This window comes from Globicephala melas, chromosome 6, assembly GCF_963455315.2.
Source record: "Globicephala melas chromosome 6, mGloMel1.2, whole genome shotgun sequence".
Taxonomy (NCBI): domain Eukaryota; kingdom Metazoa; phylum Chordata; class Mammalia; order Artiodactyla; family Delphinidae; genus Globicephala; species Globicephala melas.
In genome coordinates this window covers 47,968,015-47,989,639 of record NC_083319.1, presented here as the reverse complement: position 1 = coordinate 47,989,639, position 21,625 = coordinate 47,968,015, and the positions used below count along the sequence as shown (strand labels likewise).

General features: G+C 36.1%; 1 protein-coding gene across 2 annotated transcripts in view; it reads right to left on the bottom strand.

Annotated features, from left to right (window-relative positions):
- CEMIP2 (cell migration inducing hyaluronidase 2) overlaps nucleotides 1-21,625 on the bottom strand; it is an 80,869-nt gene that overhangs the window by 27,106 nt on the left and 32,138 nt on the right. For both annotated transcript variants that reach the window (XM_030877012.3, XM_030877017.3), the window contains 9 exons: nucleotides 21,314-21,483; nucleotides 20,041-20,250; nucleotides 19,524-19,729; nucleotides 19,314-19,383; nucleotides 15,874-16,002; nucleotides 13,584-13,672; nucleotides 2,807-2,938; nucleotides 1,327-1,362; nucleotides 410-565 (listed from right to left, as the gene is read on the bottom strand). In XM_030877012.3, the coding sequence (XP_030732872.1) occupies nucleotides 410-565; nucleotides 1,327-1,362; nucleotides 2,807-2,938; nucleotides 13,584-13,672; nucleotides 15,874-16,002; nucleotides 19,314-19,383; nucleotides 19,524-19,729; nucleotides 20,041-20,250; nucleotides 21,314-21,483 (1,198 nt within the window). The remainder of the gene's footprint in view (nucleotides 1-409; nucleotides 566-1,326; nucleotides 1,363-2,806; nucleotides 2,939-13,583; nucleotides 13,673-15,873; nucleotides 16,003-19,313; nucleotides 19,384-19,523; nucleotides 19,730-20,040; nucleotides 20,251-21,313; nucleotides 21,484-21,625) is intronic.

Genomic DNA, 21,625 nt, shown 5'->3' with positions numbered 1-21,625 from the left:
TCCTTTTTCCAGTGGCTATTTCTGAAAACTAACATCACATATTGAGGGAAAACCGACTCAATGGCCATAGTTTATGGTTTGGCAGTTCTCTCAAGAAAGAAAAAAAAAAAAGATTACCAGCTTATATAAGGCCTTATACAGGAAGGATAAACAAGATAGGTTCCTTCATTATAAAATTGATAATGAAATCTATAAAGTGTTTAATAGTTAACGCTCCAGAATTCCAGAGAATACATACAATAGTAATAGCAATAATAACAACAAGAATAATAGTTTTAATAATAATAAGGTCGGAAAAGTGTCACAGTGGGAACCAATCGATACAGGATTATTACAGAAACTTTTGTAAGGGGGTTAGGTTTTCATTTATTGTTTAAATTTAACACTCCTCTGATAAAGCAATGCTCACCTGTTCCTGGGTAACGTCCGAGGCTTCTGGTCTATTCCTCCAGTGCCTACATACTTGTTCTGACCACCCTGAAATCCGTAATTCCTGCTCTCCCCAATAAAGAGAGATTCAGATACCTCTTGGCTGGAACCTTCATCACTTGGGAAGCTTCCGTCACTGTTAAAATGAGAATAATCATTAACCACACATCTCTAGGAAATTTAAATTGACCCTCAAATGAAGGCAAGCTATAACTTTAAAAACCTAAAAATTTTCAAAGTAGCCAGTAGCTTTTTCTGATACATATTAGTGAGTCACCAAAAGGTGCCTCAAAATTGAACATACCTCTTATAAATTAATATGTGCTTGGCAAATTAGATTTAAACAAATGAGATTTAATTTACAGGAACAACTAATTTTTTCAGTCCCAAGCAACAATACTGCAAATGAGGAGAATAAACTTGCCCTGTACAATAATTAGAGGACAAGCATGTTTAAGACGGCAATGAGAATAACTGTTATCTGGAGAAAAATATATAACATAAAAAGTTTCATTCTTAAAGACCACTGTGAAATTAGACCAACTTCTAAGAAAGAAAATATTTAATCTGCTCCCAACTTTTACTCCCTTCCTCTTTATTCCCCTGTTTTTTAAGATCTTTAATCTAAAGATCAAGTGTTTTCTTTTAAGCAAAAAACATGGTGGGCCTACCCTTCTGTGTAATTCCAGCTAGATTCATCTCCTACTTTGGTATAAATTCAATTAATCAATAAAAATGTATTTTTGGCCCTCAAGTGGCATCAGGAAGTGAGTGCTAATTTTTTTAATGTTAATAAATGATATAACATTCTTGTGTTATCAAAAAATATATATCATGGTTATTCTACCTTACAGCTTTAAAATAATCAGGTAAGTATTTTTAAAAGTAATTACAAACCTGGCAAAGGTCAGTCCTATTCCATTATCTGCAAATCTATAAGAAAAAAGAGAATGAGGGAACATTTTAATTTATCACATCATATAAGAAGAGGTAATTCGCTCAAAATATTTAATTGTCATAAAATCCAGGAAGTTCCAGTAATGTTTACTGTCCAAGACTACACAAAAATTTCACTTTCCAATAATGAAAAGCATAGGCTCCACAGTGAAGGCACCTGGTTCCAATCTCAGCTTTGCCTATTACTAGCTGTGTGACCTTGGGCAAGTTATTCAACCTGTTTGCCCCTCAGTTTTCTCACCTAAAGGTTGAAATAATAATATAAGCTTCCTCATAGGATACTTGAAAGCATTAAAATGCTAATTAGTGTCAACCATTTAGAACAGTGTCTGGCACAGAGTAAGCAGCAGGTGTTAGCTATAATTATAATTTTTATCATTATACTTGGCCCCCATATCTTTGGGTTCTGCACCCACAGATTCAACCAACTGTGGATCAGAAATATTAAACAAAAAATTCTGGAAAATTCCAAAAAGCAACACTTACATTTGTCCAGTGCTGGCAACTATTTACATAGCGTTTACATTGCATTTACAACTATTTAGATAGCATTTACATTGTCTTGGATATAATAAGTAATAGAGATGATTTAAAGTATACAGGAGGATGTGTGTAGGTTATATGCAAATACTATGCCATTTTACATAAGGAACTTGAGCATCAGGATTTTGGTACCCATGGGGAGTCCCGGAACCAATCCCCCACGGATACCAAGGAACGACTAATTTTTAATAGTTAGATCATGGTATTCTCTTCAAAACTTTTCAACATTAATACCCAAGCTATTTCTACAGATTTTATACAATATCCATTTTTTTCATGATAAAAGTCAGAGATGATGGTAAAATGCCAAGCAGCTAATGTCAGTACCAGCCAGAAAAAAACATTTTTCTAGACTCCTGAACACCAAATCTTACCTCAACATACATCAGACTTCTCCTAAAATCATACAAATGGAAAAGAAGTGAGATGCTTACTGCCTCAAGTCATGTTAACATAAGTCAACAGACTTATTAAGGGAGAATTCAAAACTTTTGTTTTGAATGGCAGTGGAAGAGCATCAGGAAACTGAGTTTCCAAAAGGAAGGAAAAAAATGCAGGTAGTTTCAAAATCTTTATTTAGCGCTCTGACATAGACCATGTTTGTTACATAAAGTTAAAGTCCCAGTTTCTGTTTAATCTCATCAAAAAGCTCTCATGTCACCAGACAAGTTCAGTTCCAATAAAAGCAGCAGAATGAGACGATTCCAGACATTTGCAGTCAGTTAATGCTGGCATATTTCCTCAGAGCTTTTCTATTAGTAATGATACTATGATTCCAGAAACCCCACTGTACTTTCAGTCTACTGGGTTTTTTAAAAAGCCTTAAAAAGTAAATACATCAGTGTCATCAGATAATAATTTCATAGACAATACCCACGCTGAATTCTGAACAACAATGTCTCCTCCTCTGACCCAAGCTCCGTTATCATTATTTTTAAAAGCAATGAGCCTGTCAATTAAAGCAGCAACACGTGGCTTTTCAGGGTCTGCATCCTGATGAGGCCGAAACCTTGGGGTTAGGAGGAAAAAAAAAAAAAAAGGACTTTTAAAAAGAGTAATGAAAAGGCAATGTAAATAAGCTACTTACGATTATAAACTTAAGTGTCAAAAAGCAGAATTTAACTTTGAACAAAACTAAACTAAAAAAAAAAACTCCTTAAGACACAACTTAATTATTTACATTTCAAATATTGAAAAAAATACAAATTTGCAGAGAACCGCTTTCATATTTCAGTTTATTTTTAATCAATATATATTATAAAAGGGACATTACAGAACACTCTAAGCACTGAAACCATTTCAAAAATAAACAGAAAAACCTCAGACCAGGAAATACAGCATGTTTTCACAAATTCTCAAGCTACATGATATTAATATAAACTTACTGAGTAAATTAATCATATATTTCAACATACATATATGTGAAGCAGAGTATTATTTGAGTTGTGTGCTGGTGAAATGCTTTAGATAGAGAGAAAACTGGATTCAATATCTTTAAAAAGCCTAAATTTTAAATAGATTATACTTATGGAATATTACTCAGCCATAAAAAAGAATGAAATTCTGCCATTTGCAACGTGGATGGTCCTAAAGGGTATTCTACTTAATGAAATAAGTCAGACAGAGAAAGACAAATACTCTATATTATCACTTATAAGTGTAACCTAAAAAATAAAACAAACAAATGAATATAACAAAACAGAAACAGACTCACAGACACAGAGAACAAACTACTAGTTACCAGTGAGGAGAGAGTAGATGGGGGGGCAACATAAGGGTATGGGATTAAGACATACAAACTACTATGTATGAAATAAATAAGCAACAAGGATATATTGTACAGCACAGGGAAATCTAGCTATTCTTTTATATAACTTTAAATGGAGTATAATCTATAAAAATATTGAATCACTATGTTGTACACCTGAAACTAATATTGTAAATCTACTATAATAAAAAATATAAAGAAAAAATGTATCAGCACTTAAAAAAAGATTGTATTTCATTGACTTATTAATTATAAAGACTGAATGTTACTTTTTCTTTCTTGTCCTTGTAAAATATTTACAAGGACCTTATTGAAAAGGCAAAAAAAAATTGGTATCAAAAACTGTTAACCAGGGGCTTCCCTGGTGGCACAGTTGTTGAGAGTCCCCCTGCTAATGCAGGGGACACGGGTTTGTGCCCCAGTACGGGAAGATCCCACATGCCACGGAGCGGATGGGCCCGTGAGCCATGGCCGCTGAGCCTGTGAGTCCGGAGCCTGTGCTCCACAACGGGAGAGGCCACAACAGTGGGAGGCCCGCGTACCACAAAAAAAAAAAACTGTTAACCAGGGAGATTGGTTCAAGATGGCAGAGTAGAAGGACGTGCGCTCACTCCCTCCTGCGAGAGCAACGGAATCACAACTAACTGCTGAACAATCAATGACAGGAAGACAATGGAACTTACCAAAAAAGATACCCCACATCCAAAGACAAACGAGAGGCCACAATGATACGGCAGGAAGGGCTCAATCTCAAGAAAATCAAATCCTATAACTGCTGGGTGGTTGACTCAAAAACTGGAGTACACTTATACCACAGAAGTCCACCCACTGGAGTGAAGGTTCTGAGTCCCACGTCATGCTTCCCAAGCTGGAGGGCTGGCAACGGGAGGAGGAATTCCTAGAGAATCAGACTTTGAAGCCTAGCGCGATTTGACTGCAGGACTTTGACAGGACTGGGAGAAACAGTGACTCCACTCTTGGCGGGCACACACAAAGTAGTGTGCGCACCAGGACCCAGGGGAAGGAGCAGTGACCCCATAGGAGACTGAACCAGACCTACCTGCTAGGGTTGGAGGGTCTCCTGCAGAGGCAGGGGGTGGCTGTGGCTCACCGTGGGGACAAGCACACTGGCAGCAAAAGTTCTGGGAAGTACTCCTTGGCGTGAGCCCTCCCAGAGTCTGCCATTAGCCCGGGTAGGGTTTAGTGTTGGGTTGCCTCCGGCCAAACAACGAACAGGGAGGGAACCCAGCTCCACCCATCAGCAGACAAGCAGATTAAAGTTTTACTGAACTGTACCCACCAGAGCAACACCCAGCTCTACCCACCACCAGTCCCTCGCATCAGGAAACTTGCACAAGCCTCTTAGATAGCCTCATCCACCAGAGGGCAGACAGCAGAAGCAAGAAGAACTACAATTCTGCAGCCTGTGGAACGAAAACCACATTCACAGAAACAGGGACAAAATGAAAAGGCAGAGGACTGTGTAACAGATGAAGGAACAAGATAAAACCCCAGAAAACAACTAAATGAAGTGGAGATATGCAACCTTCTAGAAAAAGAATTCAGAATAATGATAGTGAAGATGATCCAGGACCTCAGAAAAAGAATGGAGGCAAAGATATAGAAGATGCAAGAAATGTTTAACAAAGACCTAGAAGAATTAAAGAACAAACAACTAGAAGAATTAAAGAACAAACAAACAGAGATGAACAATACAACAACTGAAATGGAAAATACACTGGAAGGAATCAGTAGCAGAATAACTGAGGCAGAAGAACGCATAAGTGACCTGGAAGACAGAATGGTGGAATTCACTGCCATGGAACAGAATAAAGAAAAAAGAATGAAAAGAAATGAAGACAGCCTAAGAGACCTCTGGGACAATATTAAACGCAACAACATTCACATAATACGGGTCCCAACACGGGAAGACAGAGAGAAAGGACGTGAGAAAATATTTGAAGAGATTATAGTTGAAAACTTCCATAACATGGGAAAGGAAATAGCCACCCAAGTCCAGGAAGCGCAGAGAACCCCACGCAGGACAAACCCAAGGAGAAACACAATGAGACACACAGTAATCAAATTCACAAAAATTAAAGAAAAAGAAAAATTACTGAAAGCAACAAGGGAGAAACAACAAATAACATACAAGGGAACTCCCATAAGGTTAACAGCTGATTTCTCAGCAGAAACTCTACAAGCCAGAAGGGAGTGGCATGATATATTTAAAGTGATGAAAGGGAAGAAACTACAACCAAGATTACTCAACCTGGTGAGGATCTCATTCAGATTTGAAGGAGAAATCAAAAGCTTTACAGACAAGCAAAAGCTAAGAGAATTCAGCAACACCAAACCAGCTCTACAACAAATGCTAAAGGAACTTCTCTAAGTGGGAAACACAAGAGAAGAAAAGAACCTACAAAAACAAACCCAAAACAATTAAGAAAATGCTAATAGGAACATACATATCGATAATTACCTTAAACGTGAATGGATTAAACGTTCCAACCAAAAGACACAGGCTCGCTGAATAGATACAAAAACAAGATCCATATATATGCTGTCTACAAGAGACCCACTTCAGACCTAGGGACACATACAACTGAAAGTGAGGAGATGGAAAAAGAAATCCATGCAAATGGAAATCAAAAGAAAGCTGGAGTAGCAATACTCATATCAGATAAAATAGACTTTAAAATAAAAAATGTTACAAGAGACAAGGAAGGACACTACATAATGATCAAGAGATCAATCCAAGAAGAAGATATAACAATTATAAATATATATGCACCCAACATAGGAGCACCTCAATACATAAGGCAACTGCTAACTGCTATAAAACAGGAAATGGACAGTAACACAATAATAGTGGGGACATTAACACCTCACTTACACCAATGGATGGATCATCCAAACAGAAAATTAATAAGGAGATAGAAGCTTTAAGTGACACAACAGACCAGATAGATTTAATTGATATTTATAGGATATTCCATCCAAAAACAGCAGATTACACTTTCTTCTCAAGTGCACATGGAACATTCTCCAGGACAGATCACACCTTGGGTCACAAATCAAGCCTCAGTAAATTTAAGAAAATTGAAATCATATCAAGCACCTTTTCTGACCACAACACTATGAAATTAGAAATCAATTACAGGGGAAAAAAATGTAAAAAACACAAACACATGGAGGATAAACAGTATGTTACTATATAACCAAGAGATCACTGAAGAAATCAAAGAGGAAATCAAAAAATACCTAGAGACAAACTACAATGAAAACACGATGATCCAAAACTTATGGGATGCAGCAGTTCTAAGAGGGAAGTTTATAGCAATACAAGCCTACCTCAAGAAACAAGAAAAATCTCAAATAAACAACCTAACCTTACACCTAAAGGAACTAGAGAGAGATGAACAAACAAAACCCAAAGTTTGTAGAAGGAAAGAAATCATAAAGATCAGAGCAGAAATAAACGAAGTAGAAAAAAAGAAAACAATAGCAAGGATCAATAAAACTAGAACGTGGTTCTTTGAGAAGATAAACAAACTTGATAAACCATTAGCCAGATTCATCAAGAGGGAGAGGGCTCAAGTCAAAAAAATTAGAAATGAAAAAGGAGAAGTTACAAGACGTCACAGAAATACAAAGCATCCTAAGAGACTACTATAAGCAACTCTATGCCAATAAAATGGACAACCTCAAAGAAATGGACAAATTCTTAGAAAAGCATAACCTTCCAAGACTGAACCAGGTAGAAACAGAAAATATGAACAGACCAATCACAAGTAATGAAATTGAAACTGTGATTAAAAATCTTCCAAAAAAAAAAAAAAAACTTCCAACAAACAAAAGTCCAGGACCAGATGGCTTCACAGGTGAATTCTATCAAACATTTAGAGAATAGATAACACCAATTCTTCTCAAACTCTTTCAAGAAATTGCAGAGGAAGGAACACTCCCAAACTCATTCTATGAGGCCACCATCACCCTGATACCAAAAACAGACAAAGATACTACAAGAAAACAAAATGACAGACCAATATCACTGATGAATATAGATGCAAAAATCCTCAACAAAATACTAGCAAAGAGAATCCAATAACACATTAAAAGGATCATGCACCATGATCAACTGAGATTTATCCCAGGGATGCAAGGATTCTTCAATATACGCAAATCAATCAATGTGATACACCATATTAACAAATTGAAGAAGAAAAATCATATGATCATCTCAATAGATACAGAAAAAGCTTTTGACAAAATTCAACACCCATTTATGGTAAAAACTCTCCAGAAAGTGGGCACAGAGGGAATCTACCTCAACATAATAAAGGCCATATAAGACAAAGCCACGACAAACATCATTCTCAATGGTGAAAAACTGAAAGCATCTCCTCTGAGATCAGGAACAAGACAAGGATGTCCACTCTCACCACTATTATTCAACATAGCACAGTAATCAGAGAAGAAAAAGAAATAAAAGGAATATAAGTTGGAAAAGAAGTAAAACTGTCACTGTTTGCAGATGACATAGAGAATCCTAAAGATGCTACCAGAAACTACTAGAGCTAATCAATGAATTTGGTAAAGTAGCAGGATACAAATTTAATGCAGAAATCTCTTGCATTCCTACACACTAATGATGAAAAATCTGAAAGAGAAATTAAGGAAACACTCCCATTTACCACTGCAACAAAAAGAATAAAATACTGAGGAGTAAACCTACCTAGGGAGACAAAAGATGTGTATGCAGAAAACTATAAGACACTGATGAAAAAAATTAAAGACGATACAAACTGATGAAGAGATATACCATGTTCTTGGATTGGAAGAATCAACATTGTGAAAATGACTATACTACCCAAAGCAATCTACAGATTCAATGCAATCCCCATCAAATTAAATGGCATTTTTTATAGAACTAGAACAAAAAATCTTAAAATTTGTATGGAGACACAAAAGACCCTGAATAGCCAAAGCAGTTTTGAGGAAAAAAAATGGAGCTGGAGGAATCAGACTCCCTTATTTCATACTATACTACAAAGCTACAGTAATCAAGACAATATGGTACTGGCACAAAAACAGAAATACAGATCAATGGAACAGAATAGAAAGCCCAGAGATAAACCCATGCACCTATGGTCAACTAATCTATGACAAAGGAGTCAAGGATATACAATGGAAAAAAGACAGTCTCTTCAATAAGTGGTGCTGGGAAAATTGGATAGCTACATGTAAAAGAATGAAATTAGAATACTCCCTAACACCATACACAAAAATAAACTCAAAATGGATTAGAGACCTAAATGTAAGACTAGACACTGTAAAACTCGTAGAGAAAAACATAGGAAGAACACTCTGACATAAATCACAGCAAGATCTTTTTTGATCCACCTCCTAGAGTAATGGAAATAAAAACAAAAATAAACAAATGGGACCTAATCAAACTTAAAAGCTTTTGCAAAGCAAAGGAAACTACAAACAAGATGAAAAGACAACCCTTAGAATGGGAGAAATATCTGCAAACGAATCACCAAAGGATTAATCTCCAAAATATATAAACAGCTCATACAGCTCAATATTAAAAAAACAAACAACCCAATCAAAAAAATGGGCAGAAGATGTAAATAGACATTTCTCCAAAGAAGACACACAGATGGCCAAGAAGCACATGAAAAACTGTTCAACATCACTATTAGAGAAATGGAAATCAAAACTACAATGAGGTATCACCTCACACCATTTAGAATGGGCATCATCAGAAAATCTACAAACAACAAATGCTGGAGATGGTGCGGAGAAAAGGGAACACTCTTGCACTGTTGGTGGCAGTGTAAATTGATACAGCCACTATGGAGAACAGTACGGAGGTTCCTTAAAAAACTAAAAATAGAATTACCATATGACCCAGCAATCCCGCTACTGGACATACACCCAGAGAAAACCATAATTCAAAAAGACACATGCACCCCAATGTTCATCACAGCACTATTTACAATAGCCAGGTCATGGAAGCAACCTAAAAGCCATCAACAGACAAATGGATAAAGAAGTTGTGGTACATATATACAATGGAATATTACTCAGCCATGAAAAGGAACGAAAGTGGGTCATTTGTAGAGAGGTGGATGCATCTAGAGACTGTCATACAGAGTGAAGTAAGTCAGAAAGAGAAAAACAAATATTGTATATTAACGCATTCTTGTGGAACCTAGAAAAATGGTGCAGATGAACTGGTTTGCAGGGTAGAAACTGATACACAGATGTAGAGAACAAACGTATGGACACCAAGGGGGGAAAGCGGTGGGGGTGTGTGTGTGTGATGAATTGGGAGATTGGGATTGACATGTATACACTGATGTATATAAAATGGATAACTAATAAGAACCTGCTGTATAAAAAAATAAAATAAAATTCAAAACTTTTTTCTTAAAAAAACCCCAGAAAACCCTGTTTACCAGAAATTCCCTGGCAGTTCAGTGGTTAGCACTCCGCACTTCCACTGCAGGGGGCACGGGTTCAATCCCTGGTCAGGGAAGTAAGATCCCACATGCTATGCAGCATGGCAACCCCCCCACCAAAAAAACAACAAAAAAACCTCTGTCAACTGTAACAACTCAAATAATTCCATAAGGCCACCTAATTTTTAAAAAGATCATTTCTATCATAATCTTACAGAGCTGGGCAGGTGGGGAGAGAAAAAACTACACAGCTTTACAAAAACCATTTCAGCCAGTTGAGATTTTCAATCATACGTGAAAGAAACATCATTTGCACAAACATCACTATGAAAGTTGCTGGCACATGGTAGGTGCTCATCAAATATGTATGGTTTGAGAAGCAGCTATGCCCAGAAGACAGCAAGTGCAAAGGTCCTTAGGCATGAGTGAGCTTAGCATATTCAAAGGACAATAAGCAGATTGGCTGGTAAGTACGAACCAAGAGGGAGAGGATAGACAGGAAGGCATGTGCCAGGCAAGGGTGTGGTTCTTTATTCTAAATGCAAAGGTAAAAGTAGAATGGTGGTTGCCAGGGGCTGGAGGGAGGAGGAAATGGCGAAGTGATAGTCAAAGGGGCACAAAAGGTTTAGTTATGTAAGATAAATAAAGTCTAGAGATCTACTCTACAGCATAGTGTCTATAGCTAAAAATACTGTATTGTATACTTAAAATTTGCTGAGAGTAGATCTTCAGGTAAGTGATCTTTCCACAAAAAATTTAATTTTTTTTAATTAAAAAAATAATGACCATAAAGGAGGTAGAAGGAAACTTTGGCAGGTGATGGATAAGTCTATGCCCTTGAGAGTTCATGGGTGTGTACTTATCTCCAAACTTACCGAGTTCTATACATTATATATGCACAGCTTTTTACATGTCAATCATACCTCAATAAAGCAGGTGGATAAACAAATAAGTGTGATGGAAAGTCTTCAGAAACATGGAGTCAGGGCAGTGATATAACCAGATTTCACTTTTTAACTGGTCACTAGCTGCTACTTGGTGAAAGGATAATGGAGAACGAATGGTAAGGAGACCAATCTAGAAAGCGCTACATCCACCCTTAGATTGTGTACATAAGCCCTTACACTAAATGGCTCTGACCTAAGGGGTAAAAAGTCTGACTCTGAGCCATCACCCACTCTTCTGGCATTGTAGTTGCTGCCAAACAGCTTTGCAGTCATCACATAATATCAAGCAGATGGAAGAGTTCTGGTAAGGAAACTACACAATGTTCTAAAAGAAAGCCAAAAAGAAAAAAAAAAAAAAGTACAGTAAAGCAACATCTGATTTTCTGCTGTAGCCATCTCATTTTTTCTGAAATTTCTATCCATATAAATCACTGACCACTTGCTCAGATAACCTTTATTTTTCATCCTCTTTCCCACTTGGTATGTAGAAAATGCAGTTAATTTTCTATCACCTTCATGTATAAGCCTTCAGCACACTTCCCAACTCTCCCTTAATTGTCCTCTGCACTTGTTGGTTCTCATGCTCTTTTACCCTTTTAGATGAAATTTCCCAATCTTAAACTGGGAGCTTTCTGGATTTAAAATATCCCATCTTTGGATTCCTGTAATTTCATATCTTGAAGACACAAGGAAAGGCTCATCTGATTAACTATTAGGTCAACTTCCCCTTTGTTGAACAGACTAAATATCTTCTGGATCCCATGAGTCTGATGTTTAATTCATGGGCTGGCTTATTACTCATTTGTGTTTGAGTTTTATCATTTTTACTCATGTCTGAACTGCATGAATGCATGAGGGCATATCTTATACATTAGTTCATACAAAATTAAATGTATATACTAGCTGTCAAATGTCTTGTTACTCCTCTCCTATAATCAGTTCTTTTCAATAACAACTTCCAAATGGAGTCTAATTCCTTACCAATATGTATGTATTTATAAACTAGTAACAAAAGTAACAGAGAGCAGAGGAAAGAATACCATTATCATAATATCATACACTCACACACGGTAAAGAACTTCTTAGGCCACTATGAACAAGTTGTTTTATTGTCAAGTATAATGAAAATATCAATAGATTCTGAAATATATTTTCTCATCCATCCATTTATACACACACATGTAATTTTTTAAGGCAGATAAGAGAGTCAATTGTGCTGTGTATAAAGATTTTTCTGTTAATACTAACTTAGCAAAGTACACATTATTAGTTCTACCAGTTATAACAAACTCTTTTAAAAAGCAGCAGCAATCTTCTAGCAAAGATTTGTTTTGTCAGTTAATATTCTCTTTTTGGTTCATAATTTGTTGTCATCTGTATGCTCCTTTTTCATCTCAAGTTTATCTCCTCTTTTTCCATGTCATACCTTGCCCAGCTATTAGGTGTCCAGTACCTTCCTTGTGTTTTATTTAAACAATGCCCACAATTTCTCCACTTGTCAAATGTTTTCTGATCATTGCTTTACTATATTTCAGGCTCAACTTGCCCTTTAACAATGACTAATTTTACTTACTTATTTGCCCAGTTTTCTCCTGACCTTTATTACTGTGTCACAAGGATTCTTTACTAACCTCCATTGTGACTCCTACTTTATTCCCTTGTGAACAATAGCGCCTGTCATCCTTTTCGTAAGTAACTGTCAACAGAGCCTATTAAATCTAGAACCCTTTCAGATCCTTTAGTTGGTCAATCAACTTGAAGTATAGAAAAATAACATGTACACAGCTTCTACTGAATATGACCTTAAGTTGCCATCTTTTCCAGAAAATTTTGTTTCCATTGGAGATATTTTATTTATTTTGGCTCATACACAGCATGTAAAAAAAAAACTTTGTTGAAATGCTGATCCATATCCTAACCACATTTTGTGGTTATAAAGGAGAGTAACACATAGCCCAGCTATGATATGAATCTGAGACTACGAAGAACTGAACCAGAACTAGCTTAATCATCAAGTTTGAGACTTTTCCCTTTGAAATAGATTTAACGCGACATTCCACTTTGACCACTAACAATAAATTATATATGCCTTGGTTTTCAGGGATTATATTAAAACATCTTAGCTTAACTTGTTTTTCAATGAATCATGTTCTACTTTTGGCCAAATTCTGAACCCTTTTTCAACATATCTCTCTTCTTTTTCTTTCTCTTTCTACAACTCTCTCTAACATCAATTTACAACTGTCAAAAAGAGAAAAAGCATCAATTTCTTTGGCATCTCAATAAGATGAAAAGCCCAGCCACAGGACCTAGAACAGCAAAATAAATGTTTTTCCAAAACCCTCCTACAAACCCTGAAAACTTCAGTTTAAACATGTTACTGGAGAAAGAGCGCAACAGCTTAACTCAGAAAGTTTTACTTTGGCAAGATATGGCTTGAGCGTGATTTAAAAGGACCAGTTCTACCTTGCACTGTTATCCAAACAGAGGTACTCCCTTGGGTCAGCAGCACTAGCATTGGTTGTTTTGACACCTTTGTCAATAAATAAGCCAGCCTGGAAAATATAATAATGGACTGAAATGAATATGAATCCCAAGTTATAACTATATATATAATGATTCATGAAATAAGTTTTAGCTTATCACATCTACCAAAAAAGGAGGGAGAAGGGAATAAACAGCCAAGCAAAGGTATTACAAAAAGAGCTACTTTACTGTATTTTTTTAATACTTTTACTCATTCGGTCATTCAGCAAACATTTATTTAGTGCCCACCTTAGGGTAGGCACGAAGCATTATACGTCAACCAGAAAACTATGGTCTTTGCTGTTACTGACACATAAACTAGCAGGAAGACATGCAATGAAATAAACAATTACCATCCAATATGATAAGCATATAACAAAGGAAGTAGATGATGCTTTGGCAGCACATAAGAAAAGCACCAAGATAAGACCTTTTGTGAAGGTAAGAGAGAGAGAATTCAGGGAATGTCTCCAAAAAGAAGTGACATCCTAAAGCTGAAACTTAAAGGAACTAACCACACAGAACAGGTCAGGGATGAAGGGCAGGGAGTGGGTGGGAAACAGTTGAAGAACCCAGCGGAAAGTACTCAAGGGAATCATTTGTACAAAACATCTGGGGATGAGAGAAAGCATGGCACATCTGAGGGAAAAAAATCTTAGCTGGACTAACAGGAAATGTATAGAGGGAGGAAAGGTAAGGAAGAAGACTAAAGAGAAGCAAATGCCAGATGGTGCAGAGTTGATACGCTAAAGAGTCAAGACAATGGGACGTTTAATAAAGGCAATGGAATCAAGTGCATTTTAAGAAAGAATACTGTGGCTACAAGATGGATAATGAATTAGAAAGGGGCAAAAAGAGAGATAAGAGAAAAAATAGGAGCTGACTACAGTAATCCAGAAGAGAAATAAAGGTGATCTAGACTCGTGACAGTAGTAACAGGTAAAATAGAGTGAGAATTCTTTACTAGGTAGAATTGATACCATTTGTAATTAATAAAATGTCTAAGGATAAGGGAAAGGAAACAAACAATAAAGGTTCATATATTTCTAGTCTGGGCAATTAAGTGGCTAATGGTTCCATTCACTGAAACGAAGACACAGAAATGGGTCTGGGGACAAAAATAAGGATTTTCGTGTTGAACACATTTTACTTATGTGTCCCTGAGACACCCAGCAGGCTGGATGTCTGATATCACTCTGGATAGTCAGTCCCAAATTTAATAAGTTAAAACCTAATAATCCACTCATTATTTAGATCTAATACCTTTTATTTTAAATTGATACAGTAGATTACTACATGTCCTCATGGTATATGACATTTAAAAAATTAATTAGAATAAGGTGTTTTTTGTAATACCACTTATAATTAGAAAATTTTGAGGATTTCTGCTTTGAAGTGCTGCTTTCAACAGTTACTAGCCTTAATCAACTATTCAGTTCATAAAAACCACAATTCTTTCTAAGTTTTTTCCCCTCTCAAGTCTTCATCAAGTGATTCTAAGCTCTTCAAAGTACATCACACTTAGGTTTTTAAAGGATCCTCTGAGTATCATAAATGGAAAGTATTAATTCAACTTTGATGGGCACATCAGAGTAAAGAATCTGGGCATTGTATCACATGATGAAAATATCAAGATGCCTTGGGAGCATAAAATGAACCAGATGCATTTATCACCAGGGAGGTGGGGACAAGTGCCAAATATCATGAAAGTTAGAGTTCTTAAATGGCCTTTCGTCTCCTTGACCTATATATCATTTTAAATTGGGTCAAATATTCTTAAACAATATTTCACTATTTACATAACTAGTATTAAGTGTCCAATAGGATACCCTATTAGCACTGAGAAGAGAGAAAATATGCTTTTTAAGCTCCAGAAGCATATAATACACTAATGTGTACATCCTTAGAAACATGTAATGATATTAAAGATTGGAAAGAAGGCAAGGGGAGGGAAGGAAGAGGATGAGGATTCATAGGTCAAGTCCATTATTATAATTATTCAGATTGCATGTACATGTGTGCCGTAGCATATATTCCTATGTGTGTATAAACAGAAAGCTGTCTATACATCCTGAATGTGGCAAGGTTAGGAGTCTGCTTATTTAATCACAAATTACTTTCTCTGATGACAAGTTCTACCTAATATTAACATTTCTCAGTTGTAATCACAGTAGTCCATCCTTTACCCTGCAAATCGTTATATACTGATTGTTAAAATTTAGGAACCTACCTTAAAACTTGAATGGACCCTGTTGTTATAAAATATTCCCAATGGAGTGAGTTCTGGTTTTGCTAAGAGCTGCAATCCACTGGATTCCCCCGTAGGTTCCTTGTGGAATAAATACCATATTCCAGCATCCTATAATTAAAAGGGCAAGATTATTAAAAAGCCTCCTTTTATAAAGCCACTCTATGAAACACTCTCACATAACCTAAGCATTTCACAAACAAGTTTCATCTTTTTAACACTAATTATTCATTGGTTCAGGTTCAGAATTGACTCTAAGAGTTGTGCACTCATCTAGTACACTCAAAGCAGTATATCAGGCTTAAAAAAAAAAAAGGCATATTTAACTTTGCTTGTAAGATGGGACGAAAGATAGAATTGGCTGATACCAAAATTTATTTTCGAAGTAACTTTCCCATCATTATCTACTATAAAAACTCATGCAGCCAGGACATGGAAGCAACCTAAATGTCCATCAATAGAGGAATGGATAAAGAAGATGTGGTATGTACATACACACACACACACACACACACACACAATGGAATATTACTCAGCAATGAAAAAGAACAAAATAATGCCATTTGTAGCAACATGGCTGGACCTAGAGATTGTTATACTGAGTGAAGTAAGTCAGACACAGAAAGACAAATATCATATGATATCACTTATACGTGGAACCTAAAAAAAAGAGTACAAATGAAGTTATTTACAAAACTGAAGTAGAGTCACGGATGTATTTGGTTGGCCAAAAAGTTCATTTGGCCAATCCAATAGAAAAGAAACTTTTGGTTACCAGGGGATAACGGGTGGGGGGTGGGGGGACAGGGATAAACTGGGACATTGGGACTGATATATACACACTACTATATATAAAATAGATAACTAATAAGAACCTGCTGTATAGCACAGGGAACTCTACTCAGTTCTCTGTAATGGCCTATATGGGAAAATAATCTAAAAAAAAAAAGAGCGGTTATATGTACATGTATAACTGATTCACCTGAAATTAATACAACATTGTAAATCAACTATACTCTAATAAAAAAATTTTTTAAATCAAAGTATTAAATAACAGCTGGGGAAAAAAAAAAAAAGTCATACAGAACTAGAACCAAATCCTCCCTTCCCTTCCATGTGACCAGGACAGCACAGCCTTTTAGCAATATGGGTTTTTTTCTGTTTACCTCCAAACCTGATCAATAGATGAGTCATACCTATTAAACAACTATCCATCACTGACTTCTTTCAAACAACTCCAGTGCCCTTCTTGTCCCGAGGCAAATTTTTGCCAAACAGAAAAAACCACCACACACATGAATCAGGATGCTGTCTCAGGCTAGGTCCTGTCTGTTCAACTTCAGTGTTACTTACCTTAACCAAAGCAGCAGAACAGTTTGAAAATTTCTGACACTCAAAATGAGATATAAAAATCGAAATGAAATGTTCTTAATCTCTGTGATAATTTTTTATTTTACAATTTAATTAAAAATCAGCCCAATGTGAAGGACAACTTCACATGAAGGAACTCTGATTAAACAGATTGTTAAAACTCAAATATATAGTCCAAAAGTATGGTATCAATTCAAATTTAGCAAACATTTATTTAGTGCCAGGTCTCAAAGAATTCATACTCTAATGGGAAATACAGAGAGAACTAAAATATAATATATGTAATAAGTACTATATTAGTTGTAACGAAGTCCTTTAGGAGCATAGAGATATGAATTGTGGAAAACATATCACCAAAACGAATGCAATATGTGGCATTTTTCCATGATAAAACTTTACAGATGGGTCTTAGTAAAACAAACTACTCTGAAAAATGTGTTTGCCACCTCTATTCTTTTGGGCACAAAACAGACTTGGAGGGCTGTGAAGAAGGCTCCATACCATAGCCCTATAAACTGAGGGCAGAGTAAACCCTCCCAAGACGCAATGGAGTTTCAGGTTGGGGGATAGAAAAAGCGGGATAAGGAGGTAGCAGCTGTTTCCTGTTAAAACTCTGTGGTGTCAAAACAGGCAAAGGGAGCTTTGTAAAACGCAGTGGAAAGGTACCAAGAAGAAAGGGTTTGATTTACTTTGGGAGGAAAACCCTTGCCAAAACATGAGCTTTACTGGAACAATTTTTCTAGAGAGAAAAAAAGAACTCATAGAATGCAAAGGACGAAGAACACACAGGAGATGGAAAAGATAGAGACCTGCTTTCTGCTTTTCTCACATGAGGCCTAATAAGGATGTCTGGCAACCTCACCTTACATTTTTCATGGACTATTTGCAATTTGCTTTGATCTTCTACCCATGACTTCTGAAAACAGCTGAAAGGAAGCTCTGCTCTGACTGTTGATTTGTAATGTAATAGATCACAAGATGATCAGGGGTAAGACTGCACATCAAACCCTTGGTCACCTTTACCCAAAATCTCATCTTCCAATCAGAAACTCTCAACACAAATCCCGTATGGGCTCAACAAATATTTGATGAAAAATGAATGAATAGAAGCCTGAAATGATTGAATGTCCAGGTCTCTGCTCTGTCAAATAAGAATTTTATGTTTTATGTTTTTAAGAAAAATCACAGATGTGAGTTCTACCATCACCCAGTGATACCTGTTTTCTGGTTATCTTGAAGAAATACTCCCTTCAACTATTTTTTATTTCATCCTGGAAAACAATGCTAGGTATTTCTTTCCTTTTTAAATGTTAATAGCCATGATGTATATATATGAATATTCAGGTTTTGCTACAAAGCTCATATTTCTGTGCTATAGTTTTCAGCACAGATATACTCATAATAGTATCATGTCTTAAAGATTCATTTTTATGTTATAAATTAGCAGCTCTAAAAACACACAATTACAAATGTAAATTTCTCCAAGCTTATCCAGGAGACATTTCTGTCATCCAAAAACAGTTCATTTATTCTCTTAAGTTATCCCTGTGTATGTGTATGTGAAACAATTTAAGGCACACAATTGAGTCCTTGCTTTATCAAAGAGATGAAATCCCTAAGTGTATACAATCCCTGTATTTAACAAAAGGATGTGCCCCTTTGACCAGAATGACCATTGTCATAATATTCTACAGAATAATCCACTCTCATAAGGCTTTCTTTGCTCATTAATATATGACTGAAATAGGGAAGCCAGAAAGATCGTACATAATACACTAAAAATACACTCTGGAAATGGCATGATAACCCTAGATATGAGCCCACCTCTTTTCTGGCATTTAGCACCTGTCTTACTACACTCAAACACTAACTGGCACAAATGATTTAGAAAAAATAGAAGAACCATCTCAACTATAGCCTGCTCTCAATGAAATAAGCTGTACCAGAAAGCAAGGTGCTTGAGTTAGATTACCACAAACTACCTTGCATATATATAAACCAGAATACTTACAAACTTAAATACAAAAAAACTGAAGCACTTTATTATTTACCTGTGAGCCTGCAGCTGCATTATTAATCAGATTATTGTTGGGATGAGCAATCCAGAAAGTTGAAACAGCCCTGAAAGGCATTTTTTAAGGTTATTTAAACATTCATCAGGAAAATTCGCACCTATTAAAAACCTCCCCCAAAACATCTTCCCCAAAAGCCAACAGCCCTTGACCATCACAAGTGAGTTTTTCACTCCGCCAATTACTCACATACAGTCAGTGGCAGGCACGGGGATGTAATTTCCAAACACTTTTTCCCGCATGGTGGTACACATGGAGTTATTCCTATCAGTGGGAAGTAGGGTGCCTGGTTTGGTGAGGAGTCCCAGATTGTGGAACAAAGTGTTTCTCTGTTCAATACCATCTTCCAAAAAGAAACAATGACCTAGTGTGTCAAATCCGATGGTGTCTTTTATCTGCAGAAATACAAGTGTATGATGTCACTGGTAACAAGATTGACTGCGGTTTAAGCGACAAGTGCTATTCATGAGGCATGCTCAGTACAAAAGCAAAAACAAGTTTTGATCTTAGCTGATGGGGCAAAGTCAAATGTCAGGGTTCATTGATCTCTTAAAAGAACAGAGAAAAACAGCAGAACTCTCAGTAAAGCACGATAGAGTAAGACATGTGGTATAACAGCTTACTTATATAAAATTGAGAAGTCATGAGAATGAAGGAGAGTTAACTGTTTCCATAATATGCATCAACATAATGTGAGGCTACTTACCAGCAAGCCATTTGTCCCATGCACAGTGATGCACCTTGAGAAGCTGTGATGAATAGATAGGCCGTCCACAAACGTTGCATGTCTGTACCCTCCTTTATAATCCACGTCTCCACACAGGTGAAAATGAACAGGATACCGCCCCAGGTGCTGCTGACCCATGTGTTTCAATTCCACATGAGAAAGATGGACTGAAGTAAAATTTTTCTTTATCTGTAAGATAACCAAAATCAAACTAATACGTAAGCAAAGTAGCTTCAGCAAAGTAGCTCAGAATAGCAAAGCAGCAAAAAATATTGTTTTAACAGAAAATATCTGAAGGAGACTAGACTAGACTGTTTTCCTGGATCATAATTTAGCAAATGCTTCTTTACATAAGTGAATGCTTTGAAGAGCAATAAAAATAGCCTCTCATTAGGAATAAAGGAGATGTAACAAGGAAAACTACAGAAATGGTTTCTGTATATATGTTTGGGTTTGTTCAAATATTTTGGCCATTTCCAGTCTTGTCTTATTCTTTCATTTCTATAATCTCCACCAGAGTTTGATAAATAATTATTTCTAAATCCTCCCTCAATGTTTTAGCTAGCACATACTGTTGTTTACTTGAGTCCTTTTTAAAAACGCCTCTGTTGTTCCACCACTGGAGCGATCTCAATATTTACAAACACTGGATTTTTTATCACACTACTAAAAACAAAGAAATGACACTGACCAACATTTTAGAAATCAGTGCAATAGAAATGTAGCCAACAATAATAGCCTACTCAATGCACAAAAACTGATTTTAAGACACATGTAGCCAAAATGCAGCCCAGGAATCCAATACATTAGTACATAGAGCAATGCTTAGCACACAGTAAGTGTTTAGTACTTTTACAGAGTAAAAATCTGCATACAAAAAATATCTTTACAGAAACATATTTTGAATGTGTACTGCTTACCGTTTCATAATATGTTTTTTTTAAAAAAAACTGATTCTTTCAGAGATTGCATGCATGATACTGAGATTGTTTCTTTGTCTGTATAATTGGTTCTTCCCAATGTAAATTGATTTAATCCTTCACAGGACAATTAAATGGTTTAACTATAGGTCCAGATCAACTAAATAAAGATATAACCTTATCTTTTAATCATCTAAAATCTCATTGTTATTGGATAAAGAAATAAAATATGATTTCAATAGCCATAAAGATCTCATTCCAAAACTTGAAGTTTTTTCAACATGCACTTAGCAGCCAGGGTTTCAAAGAGTTCATTAAATGCTTTTGCCTACCATGACATGTCCCCCAAAGGTATCATAATCAAAGAATTGGCACTGGTTTTCAGCGTAGCATGAGTCTTCCATTTCTCCTCGGATTACAATATTCTGGGTAAGAATTCCAACCTCAGCTCTCATGTCTACACCATCTATAATCTCACCCATGTGCAGGAACTGAGGCGTTTCTGGTTGATGAGAGCAAAGCAAAAATAACATTAGAACAATGAAAACATAAAACTTATGTCAAAAAGATAGTCCTCTTTTTTCTGTAACTCCAAGACATTATTAAAATTTATTGTTTTCTTCCATTCTTCAATACCTCAGAAC